Here is a 12,515-nt window from a genome sequence, read left to right on the forward strand (position 1 = left end):
ATTTTAAATATATCGATATATGTCTAACATCAGAGAAACAAGTGAATTGGAAACTGAATTTTTCCACAAGCTGACATAAAAATGCTTTGGGTTTCCAGGTGCTAAGTATCTGATTGCACTATATAGGTATAATGTACTTTATTAACTGAGCCTCATTGATACTGACAGTTATTGAAAAATGTTACTTGTCAACTCACATATGACAGCTTATGCTTTATAATGCTTAACTATTCTCAAAGTCAATAGGGCTACTCACGTGCTAAAAATTAGAGAGAAGTTTAAGTATCTTGCTAAATCAGGGCTTTAGAGTGTAATTTTCATGTAACTGAATATTGTAATGGAATGTTATAGCTTGCACAACCACAGCTCCATATACACACATATAGAGTCATCAGAAAAGTTGTATTAAGGAGTAGTTTGAGAAATAAGAACACATGTCTGAAAGCTGTATCATACTGCTTAGGACAAATGGGTCAAGGTAAGGTTGTGTTCAACCTTGGCTTTAGTGATATTTGTCTTCTGAGTACCTTCACATTCACAAATATTTTTATATTCAATTTCCTAGGATTTTTAAAAGAAACAAAGGAGTTAGGGGACAAACCAGAAGAAGATTCCTCAGCCTCTAAAGACAGTTTTGCTAGTGGAGCTTGGGGCTTCCTTTAACCCACTGTAATACAACCCCAACTACCTGCAAGTTGAGGGGACACCCATAACTTTTAGATAATTAAAGATCTGGATAATGGGCACAGAGGTACCAGCCAGCTACTGGGCCAATCCCTGAGTTGTTATAAATCAGTTAGACTCCCAGAGACTACTGGCTAGAGAGCTCCACTCTTATGGAACTTACAAGCTCAGCAGGACAGACGCTTTATGTCCCGCTGAATTTAGAAATGTCAGCAGGACTGAGTGGCATAAGGGCTCTCATCCTTGAGAGCCAGAACAAGGATACTCTTACCTTTGATGGAGAGGCTCTCCCTTCCTCAGCATGTGGCACATGGGAGTTCTGCTGAATACTGGATTCCTTTCAGTGGCTCAGTTAACTAGTCATGTATGCAACTAAACAACTCACCTTAAATGTCAATGGAATTTTCTATTGCCAGTGTTTTCCCCAAATTAGAAAGGCACATACTGCTCTAATGCCAGAGTCACCAGGCAGCCAGCTGAGGCAGGAGCAGATGCAGGCTGGAGCAGGGGCTGGCTATCATGGAAACAGGCACAACTAGAACAGGAGAAGTCTGGAGCAAGGTTTAGTTGGAGCCTTAGTAGGCTAGACCATGGCCAGTCATTGAAAATACTGGCAATGGGAGTGTTCCCGGGCAAGTAGTGATGTTGGACAGACTGGAGAGACGGCTTCACTTAGGAGACTGACTACCTGCCTTGTGATCACGTGGATGGGATCCTGCCTCTGGATGGCCTGAACCCTTGTTGAATGGCATGGGGCCTATCACAAGACCTGCAGGTAATTGCCTCTGATACTTATCACACTCTCTGGCTCAGGGATGACTCATCTGGTTTAGGCAGGCTTAGAGGTATCACATCTAATAACTAATTAAAACACTCTATCTTGAAGTATGACTCAGAGTTATAGGACTCCCATGACCATTCTGTCTGGGCATACAATGTGCTGAATTCAAGCACCATTCCAAATTCAAAGTAACATGGCAACCCAAGGGAAGGCATAAACCTATATAAATACTCTTTATTCACTGAAATAGCATAGTTGCACAGACACTTATCATAGTCTCAGCCATGCTATTCTTTCCAGCCCAGTGGTGTTAATTCAGATTATCATGCTTTGTGGCCATTGAGACAGGCTCCTCCGCTGCTAACTGACAAAATTAAAACCTTCCCAGTGTCTGATTTGATCTTTTAAAGATCCCTCAAAGTTTCACTGAGATCCAGAAATTCAACAACATTACCCAGAATAGTGCTTGTATTCTGACACAGGACACCCACACTAAAGTTTTCCAATTTAAAACAGATGCTCCAATAAGGCACCAATCTATCAGCCCATTGAACTAATCATATCAGCTCAAATATGAAAACTATCCATTTTGCCATTCTACAGCCCAAAATACAGGAGCCACGTGTATACACACATTTGAAAATCTGGCGCTGTGTGTGTGTGTGTGTGGATCTGAAAATCATGATACTATTTCCAAAGCTCGTGTAGTATTGTAATATTTCAGGAGCTATAACATTTAAGGACACAGTCTAATAAATGTACTGGACATCAAAAACAACTAACCTTAAACATTTACTGCTGTAGGTATTTTATATGATTTTCCCTTGACGTGCTTTTAAAAAAATAATCGTTGTAGCAACAATGGTTTTTTTTCCTCCCACAACAAAACAAACAAGATAAAAAGACAAACAAGGCAAATAAACGTTCTACTTTGCACGCTTCCCACATAAACAACATATTGCATGCATGCACCCTTAATAGCCTGCTTCCACAATTCAAATTGTTCTAGGACTTACAAGAAGTCACTTTTTTCCTGTTTTAAACTTCTTGCTGCTAGCAAGAGTATAATAATAAATATAATATGTATGTCACAATAATGCAATAAAACAATAGGAGACAATTTAGAGCCCTACATAAGTTGTATCCATATATAAGTTAAGAATAATGGAGGGAGGCAAATTCTTTGATGAAAATAAGCCATGCAGGTTCTACAAAAGAAGAGTAAATTGGAAGAACACAGCTTACAGCTTCACAGCTTACAAACTACTGATTTGTTTTGAGTAAGACTAGAATTTGCAATAGGTCTTGTCTGTACACAAATACTCCTTGCCCCAGATTTCTGTTTGAGGAAAAGATGATCTAGTGAATTTTCTGACTGGGAAGTGGCACCAAATAAAACATTTGACCCGATCTAAAAAAGTAACACTGTTTAACCACACTATTAAAAAATCTCTGGAATGTAATAAATATAGAAGCTACAGTCTACTAAAAAAAACCTACTGTACACAGCTGTGCACTCTGGCCAGCCATTTATGGGCTTCCAGCTATGCCATCAAAATTCCATAATAAATTATTTTTATAACCCTTAAAATGTTAAAATCTAGAATTCTGATTGGCTCCTTTTACAAGGAAATAATTCGCTAGAACTGTCCGACACAGCAGCAGCCCAATTGAAAATCATCCACCCTGTAGTGTTGTGAAGAAACAATGATGGGTAAGAAGAGAGGGAAGAGGTACTTTGCTCCCCAAACACTTCATTTTTAAAAAGTAAATAAATAAACGGTTATAATAGCAATAACAACCTTGGCATGGCGCATTTCCGGAGGAATAGCTGACTGTGATAAACAGCCTGAGGTGAACTCTCTCTGCCGGTCATGAATCCCCAGGAAATGCCCTGTGCCTCAATAGTTATTGCTCAATTGTACAATGCTTCTCTTTGAAAATACAACACCCTCTAGGAACTGAGCAAGATGAAAGAGCTTTTCTTCATGATGCCGAGGCGCCTATTAATTTTTGCTGCAACAGAATTGTTGCTGATTAGAAAAAGAATGCTCATAAATTCAGACTCTCTAATCTAAGGCTTTTGGTGCAAGTTCTGTGTACATTTGTTTTTGTCTTTATACTCATTGGTTCTATTTTTGTTTAGATTGACAGATCATTTAAATCTTGAAAAATTAACAACCTTTATAATTTATGGGCTTTCAGGATTTCTGGTCAAGTCAGCTTTGTCTTTGGTTTTTTTAGTTTTAAAATGCATATCTCGCTGCTGGACAGAACACTGCCTTGAAATACATTTGCTGGAAAGGAAAGTTTTAGTTATTCAGATCTCCTGATCTCAAGGAGAGGAGCAGCACCGTGAGAGCATACTTTAATTAAACTTTCTGTATTGAACTGGGGGGAGAGGAATGGGAGAAGAGAGGATGACATTTTAAGTCAATTTACTCCCTGAGACAAATAAAGCATCTATTTATATTGAGACTTCATGTGGCAGCTGGCACTATCAGTAGTAATGTGGTTATAAGAACAAACAGTTGCAGGGTTATCTGTATCTCTGTCCCTTCTCAGTTTCTCTGAATGCACCCCCTCAATCTCTGGTCTCATGCCTTTACATGTCCTGAGATGGAATTCCACAATTCTCCCCACTCTTAGACCAGGCCTGATGGCACAGTACCTGTATATCAAGTATGCTTATCCAGAAAGGAGAGAAGAATAGCTAAAGATAAGCCATGCCTCAGCAAACACTTGAGGGTTGTTACAGGACAATGGCAGAGCCATAGGCGCCGAGGAATCTGCCTTGACCTCCTGCTTAGCCTACCAAAATGGTTTTGACAAGATGGGCAAAAGCCTGGGAATTTACAAAAACAAAGGGACTCTGGATGGATTAAAAGGGGCACACTTGCTCTCATGCTCTCTCCAAAGAGAAAGGGAGGGAGGGGAGGTAGTAGTTTGGGAGGTATTTGGGAAAACCAGACTGACACAGGCACCCATTGGGGTGTCTGAAGATGCTAAGCCTGCCTAGGTCACCATGTATGGCAGAGCTTTAGGTAAGATACCAACTAAATAAAGTGGGTTTGGCACCTGCAGTTCTTCCCTTCAGGAGCCTGGATACAGTGATGGATACATTGACCAGACGATCTTCTTAAACCAAACTGTTGTTTATTTTCACAGTAGAGGTGAAGCATAAGAGAAAAGGGATTTTAAAACAAGAAACAGTCTATATGCACATCTACCTTACCTACAGCCCTGCCATCATGTGATAGTTAGCTAGGAAGGCCTAGCTTCTTCAGACACAATAGCAGGAGCCCAAGTCAGTCTGGTTCCCCTAACAAGACAGAGACAGAGAGAGACTCTTATTCCAGACACAGTTCCCAGGCTTTGCCCTAGTAGGCTCAGCAGGAGGTCAAGGCAGACTCGTTGGAGCCTATGGCCCTGCCATTGTCCTGTAACAACCCTCAAGTGTTTGCTGAGGCATGGCATATCTTAAGTTATTCTTCTCCCCTGCCTGCTTGCTTTTCCATACAAGCTACTATTAAACAAAACCGACATATTCATATGGTAAACCTCCCAATAACCAAGTCAACATATAGCATTCATAGATTATTACAGAGCAGCTCTACCATCACAGTCATCATCTGAAATGTTCAGATTATGCACTAAAACTACAGCTCCTATTAAAACTTTTTCTAGAACAGGGAACTACAGCAAAACCCATCAGACTTGCCCTCCATTTCAAAGTGATATTCATTCAGTAATTTATAGAGCATTTACGGCTGTAGCAACTATGAACTATTTGCAAAAATAAAATTGTATATGAACTCAAAATGCATTGTGTATAATAAAAATGATCACTGCTGCTATACAAAATTTGTGGACAGCCAAGCTGCAAGAATAAAGTAAACAAAATCAACAAAATACACTTTGTACAATGCCCAAAAGTAAGCCAAAAACTTGGGCTTTGGTGAACCACCAAGAGGTTCAAGTACAAAGGCAGAAGTTCTGTGAGCAAGAACATCACACTTGATAGTAACTGCCACAGTAGGGAAGGATCAGTCTCTTACAACGGGGTTTCAGACCATTTATGGCTATGCTCGCCTTCATGATACAGCAGGTACCTCACTAGTCTCATAATCTGAAAGTCCTATATTTGCATGTCAGAGAAGACTCTGTTGACTATTTAGACTGTTTTCTATTTAGTCGGTGAGGTCTTAAGAGCTCTTACAATCTACAAGCGCTGTTAACACTTGTCTTACTGTATATGCCTATAGAGAACATAGCACACTGTTGTGTGAATGGAAATTACAAATATATAGAACCTTTTTCCAAATAAAAAGCCAAGTTTGTTGCAAGTAGTATTTAAAGAAATACAGTTTAAGGTTAACCTTTGTTCTGAAAACAATTTAAGCCCAAGAACTGATGAAGTTTAAGGAAAAAAAACTTTCATAAACTTAAAAAAATGGACTCCCCATTTAAAGCACACTGTTGAATTAAAAGTCAAATTGATGCTAACTATAGTTTTATTACTACTTACTACATTACAGAGACCATAAATGTACTAGCTGCCTTGAAGTATAAAGAAGATATGGTCAGTCTTTGTTCCTGTCCTGAGGAAATTACAAAATAAATTCAGATATGATGTGACAAAGAGAGTAACAGAACAACAGGGCTAGGGAAAGGATAGATGGGGCAAAAGAACAGGGTTACACCAATAAGACTGTGTAGTTACTCAACAAACGCTAGAGCAAAGCATGGTGAAAACTATCATAGGCGAAGTGACAACGAACCAAATCTTTAGGTTGCCTAACAAGGAAAGAAGTAGGGATTTTAGGGAGAAAAGAGTTTGCGATCATTAATTTGAGACTGTATCATAATGTACACAGAACAAAGATGAATTAAGGTTGGCCATGCTAACTTAATTCTGGTAATTCCTAACCTGAAGTGCTTGACTTTGCAACCTCAATGACTATATTTTTACATTCTTTTTGGTATGTGAGTTGAATGAGGAGAAGGTAGTGGGCTTGTACAAAGCAGAGAGACATTAGTGGGAGAAGCAGACAAATATGGAATGGAGGCTGTCAAGCACATCTTTAACATTTCAAACGTCTCAGACGGTGAATATTCCCACTAACCAGATGAATCTAAGTTCTCCATACTACTGTTGGGGAGACACAGGCTGGTATGATTTCCAGTCCCACACTCTTGTTCACTCATTCTGAGAGTGACAGGAATGCTGTGGAGGGAGCACACTGCCCTGGGAGGGCTGAAATTGGGGTAAGGAGGAGAAAGCACCTTGCATCTCTATGGGCATGTCTGCACTTACCTCCAGGGCAATTGATCCAGTGAAGACGCGATAAATCGACCGCCGAGCACTCTCCCGTCGACTCTGGTACTCCTCCGGAGCAAGAGGTGCAGGCAAAGTCGATGGGGGAGCATCAGCAGTCGACATATCACAGTGAAGACGCCACGGTAAGTAGATCTAAGTACGTCGACTTCAGCTACATTATTCACATAACTGAAGTTAAGTAACTTAGATTGACCCCCTCTTCCCCCCCGTGTAGACCAGGCTCAGTAGCAACCCTTCTGGACAGTTAAAGAATAGCATCTGTAATCCTGGCTGAAGGAGCTGAACATAACTAAAACATCAGTAATGCAGGGCCTAGTGTGGCTGGGAACATAAGGCTAAGAAAAATACCTGAGTGGTGGTGATGAATCAACAGGACTCAATAAAGGACACAAGGGAAATCTTAACCCAAGGGAAAAAATTCAAACCACAATCTTAGTTTCTCCATGTATTAAATGTAAAAAATGTTTAACCTTAGTTTTAATGGCCAAGTTATTAATGCACACTGTTTTAAGACTGTCCAACATTGCAATTTCCACTAAACATCAAATTCACTGGTAAGCATAATTTGTCATCTGTATAATTTTTATTTCGCTATACTGCTCCACTTTGCCAGTTCCCTTTTTTGGTCAAAGACAGATGATAAATGTGGAATTGTGGAGCAAACAGCAAGAAACCACTTCCAGAAACAGCTTGGAAGAGGTTTTTAAAAAAAACAACTATGCTTAGCATTTTCATTCTTGAATCTTTCTTGGCCTGCATACAACACTTTACACATGAAATCAATTAGAAACCAGGATAGATGGCCTCTCAGAAAGTATGCTGGCTTCTGTTGAAATCATGCTGGCAGAAAAACAAAAGATTCGCCCAGAATTAGTAAATGTGGCCTGGCAAGAACTACTTTGTATATTTTACAATTTTGACATGCAAGTCAGTGCATACTATAGTTTCATTTAAAGGTCTCTGTTACACAAAAGCAAAAAAGGAAGATTTAGCCTTCTTCATAAATCCCCCAAATGCAAACCCAATGCTCTAAGTGATGTAAAGTATCAGAGGGGTAGCCGTGTTAGTCTGGTTCTGTAAAAGCAGCAAAGAATCCTGTGGCACCTTATAGACTAACAGACGTCTGTTAGTCTATAAGGTGCCACAGGATTCTTTGCTGCTTTTAAGTGATGTAAAAAATTAATGTACAGTGGCACCTACTTTATGTATACATGGCATACCAAACAATTATTACATCCAACTCAACTGAAAACTACTATTCAGACCAAATATTAGCACTACAGCAAGTTTTATTATAATTTCACTTATACAGGAACTTTCACTTGAGCATCTCAAAATGCTTTACAAACATTAGTTAAATATCAGACCACTTTCTTAAGGACTCATCAATGATTTTGGCCAAAAGCCCGTGTACATAGTTGTGCCATTGTATTGGCTCAAGTGCAGACTAGGAAGCAGATTCTGAGTGTGCCTTATGCCTCCCCTGCAAGACCGCACAGGACAGGTCACAATCTCCACCTTTCTCACTGCTATGGATAGAGAAGCCGGGGCACCGAGAGGTTAAGTCACTTGCCCAAGGTCACACTTTTAGTCAGTGGCAGAATGAGGGAAGACCCAAGAAACTCTGACTAACCACCAAACATACTGTGTCTCAAGTTCTTGCTCTGGAGATGTTTAAATACTAATTAGGGGAAAATTTTTACTAATTTTACCCTCATTCCAATATATGGTTGTCCATACCACTAACCCATACAAGAATTCTCTCTGAGAGGCCCAAGGCACAGAATAATGTGATAGCAGGCCTGGTTCCCTAATCCGCTGGCAACACTCCGCCCTTTTTTTTTTTTTTTGCGCTCCGCTGGCGACCCCCCACCCCCATGTGTCCCAATATTTTCTTCCTCTCATCTGGTCACCCTAAGTGTAGCCACTCTAAGCCAATGGGAGAGAGCTCTGCTGTCGACTTAATTAATCCACCCCCAATGAGCAACAGCAGCTGTGTCAGCAGAAGCTCTCCTGTCAACATAGCACTATCCACACCGGTGCGTAGATCAGTGTAACTTATGTCACTGGGGGAGGAGGGAGATTATTCACACCACTGAGTGACATAAGTTCTGCCAACATAAGTGGTAACGTAAACATAGCCTAAGTGTCAGGACTGAGGCAAAATTAGAACAGTGGTGAGAGGAAGATTTTAGTGTGCCACACAATGTTTATTTCCTTCCAGGAAAATAAGGTGCTCACTTTCAAGTACCTGGTGGTACCTTGGCCTATCATCTCTCACCAGTGGCATAACATCAGGAGTGTTTCCTGCTTCCCAAAGCAGCTCTTTGGGAGAGCCTGTATGGGGCGGGAGGGAGCACATCTCAGACAGAGTCGCAGCTTGGGCATTGTTTTGAGACTCTCTATCCTGCATGGCCCAGCAGTATCCATAGCTCTTGCCTCCAAATCATAAGAGAGAAAATATGATCTAAAAATGCTAGTAAAGGGGCAAGCTTGTTTAAATAGTAATTGAGGCTAATGTCGAAAACACATTGATAGGGTCAAAAAGTGTGATACTCCACTTTAAAAGAAAACTCAGTGATAATTTTCTTGAACCAGATGTTGGTTTTTAGCAGCAGTCTGGAGTCTGTTGTTTTATACAGGTGTTTATTAATTAAATTGCATGCTGCTGACATTATTATTAAACATGTACATATTGTGGTAGTCCTTAGAATCTTCAACCAGATCAGGGTTCCATTGTGCTAGGCTTAGTAAAAGCACATAGGAACTGACAGTCTCAGTCCAAAAGAGCTTACAGTCGTAACAAGTGAATAACATAATGAAAGACAAAAGTGAATGAGACAGTCAAAGGGACCAGGGTTAAGAACACAGAGTAACAAAAATAATAGAACTATGCACCAAGCCACATCTAAAATTTGAAGGAAAAATTCTTGAGGGGACATCTGCCCTGTTGATAGACAAAAGAGCTGTGAAGAGACATAAAATTTGTGGCCCCGTGTTGGAGGGATATCATAGCAACTGATCAGGGAAACACTCAGATTAAATTCCCCAGTGAATAATTAATAAATAGGAAAAGATAAAAGTTTAATTTAACAGAAGGAAACATGGTACTATTCTATAGCAATGCCTGCTAGAAAATGGAAACGTGCAATGCAGAGCAGTACTCAAAAAAAGGACAGTCCAAATTAACCTTACCTCAGCTTGGCAAAGTGCATGAAGACCTTGTAACACTAAAGCAGCAGGTGTGGCTTGATCAGGTTTTGTGCATTCATTCAATATCTGGGAAATTGCAGCCAACATATCAGCTCCATGTTGATAAGGCCTAGTGGAAAACAATATTACATGAAGGCAAAGTACTTAAAAAAAAATTCAGTTCCACCTCTCAAAGATTCTTGACATGCAGAGAAATATTTCCAAGCACATATTCTTCTACACGGGACCGCTTCCTATTTAACACTTAATGACTATTTCTTTAAGCAACTTGGATAAATAAATCATCTGAGTGGATGATGTAAGTACAGCATGTTTAGGCTTTCTAAGTTTTCTTTCTATAGCCTCTAAATCATTTCCACTGTGCTATCACAAATCCCATTTAAACTTTCAACTCTAATAATAGTGTTCACTTGGCAGCAAATGTTACAGTTACATTGAGACTTTTTATAACCCAGGTTTCAGATGCTCGTAACTTCCCAAAAAAATTTCTTTTGACTGAAATAAACTATGATCAAAATAAATCACACATTTTCTACTCGAAAAAGAGTAAGATTTTTTTCTGTGCATTCATAACTCAGACAGTACTGAATGTCACAAGAGGTATGAATCATCCCAGGTGTGTGGTCTTCACAGAAGACTAGACTCCAGGTAGGTAAGTGGAAGTGGGAGAAAAGACCACACAACACTTACAAGCAAATGAAAAAACTAGTTTTGCATGAACAAGGGAAAAAACTACTTTAGGTTTAAAGACAATAAAAAGAGAGAACATAGGACTATGGAATAATGTAACTATATAACACTAACATTCATGGATTTTAAGGACACAAACTATGAGATCATCTAGTCTGATCTCCAGCATAACACAGGCCACAGAATTTGACCCAAGGTATTTCTACACTGCAGCTGAGAGGTGTGATTCCCACCACTAGCTCAGCTCAAGCTGGCACACTAAAAACAGCACCGTGAATGATGCAACAGTGGCATGGGCTAGCCACCTGAGTCCAAGCTCACCAACTCCCTGGGTCTGTGCTCAGTAGACATACCCCCAGTTACCCCGTACAGGGCGCATTAACTTGTGTTTGAAAAAAGCATATTTTCCAGAAAGGCATCTGGCTCTTGGATTGAAGACAAGAGACAAGAAAACCTACTAATTCACTTGGTAGTTTGTTCCAATGGTTAATCTCCCTCCCTGTTAAAAATGTCTGCCCTATTTCTATTTTGAATTTGTCTGGCTTTAGTTTCCAGCCTTCAGTTCTTGTTATGCCTTTCTCTGCTACTTTAAATGTGGAGACTGAATTTCACATGGTTTAAAAATCTGACCAGAGAAAGTGGTTCTGCTCTAAAATGTGACTTTATAAAAATGGCATTGTGGAGGTTCTATGTTTGTATCTCAATAACTCTACATCAAATGGTCTCAGTTTACAAGTTAAAAAAATGTCAGCCCTGCCAACAAAACCTGGAACCTGACGGTAAAAATGGGATCCCTCTGGCTTATGATGAAACACTAAGCTAAAGATTCTACAATCAGAATTTAGTTCATTATTTGATTAACAATGTGTGAGCCAAAACAGAATCCATCTCACCCTCCAGAGCTGTGCTGGCTCTTTAGTGCAATCAAGAATCAAAAGTAGTAAAAATTTATTTCAGTCAGTCAAGTAAGCAGTTGTCTCTCTAAATTTATATATGGAGAAGGAATGAATAAGGAGCCTTTTTAATACAATCACTCTTCAGTACGTAACTCCCATTTACAGCGCTGATTATGCAGACATTAAAGTACATAGTGAAATCAGAACAGGATTTCTCTTTAGAAAAAAATATCAGAAATTAAATGCAAAAAATGTGTATTAATATAATGTCAGGATTATAATTTTGCCCACTCAATCTGGAAATGAAGTAGTGATGGCCCTCAGAGTAAGCTTAGCAACTCAGACTGATTTGTGTGTGGATGGAAGGGGGCGGGGAGGGCTGGGGTCACATCTGAGACAGAGCCTGGCCTTAGTATGCAGTATAGACGTAACCCCTGATGTCCAAGAGGACAGTTGGGGTGTCAGCTAACTGCATGGCTCATTCATTTCCATATCTAAAACAACATTCAAATAATGGTTCTATATCAGCATATTAATGGTGGACAAAACACACAGTTGAAGCCAGTGGTATGATTCTGGCTCTTCCACTGCGGACTCCAAGTAAATTTTGCACAAATGGGATGTCGCAATTAAACTCTGTCACAGAAAGGCCCAAGAAAGCAGAATTCCTTTGTAAATTCTGTTCTGAAGCACTGTGTTTTGTTTATATGTGCTTCCTATCAGTCCTTCATATAGTCCTATTCTGTTTGTATTAAAAGGCATGTATACACATTATACTTACTAGCTTCTGAAGTATTGCCTAAGACAATGTGTATCTATTACAGCCATCAAAAACCATAAGCCCCACAATTAAGATAACAGGCTCATCAGAAGTGACCAGCACAGCTTTCCTTTAAACACCCTCTCTAAG

General features: G+C 39.8%; 1 protein-coding gene across 3 annotated transcripts in view; it reads right to left on the bottom strand.

Moving 5' to 3' along the window:
- The window catches only part of FOCAD (focadhesin), a 190,689-nt gene that overhangs the window by 85,342 nt on the left and 92,832 nt on the right, over positions 1-12,515 (bottom strand). For all 3 annotated transcript variants that reach the window (XM_045020370.1, XM_045020372.1, XM_045020371.1), the window contains exon 15: positions 10,002-10,128. In XM_045020370.1, the coding sequence (XP_044876305.1) occupies positions 10,002-10,128 (127 nt within the window). The remainder of the gene's footprint in view (positions 1-10,001; positions 10,129-12,515) is intronic.

The sequence above is a fragment of the Mauremys mutica genome, chromosome 6 (assembly GCF_020497125.1).
Source record: "Mauremys mutica isolate MM-2020 ecotype Southern chromosome 6, ASM2049712v1, whole genome shotgun sequence".
Lineage (NCBI taxonomy): Eukaryota > Metazoa > Chordata > Testudines > Geoemydidae > Mauremys > Mauremys mutica.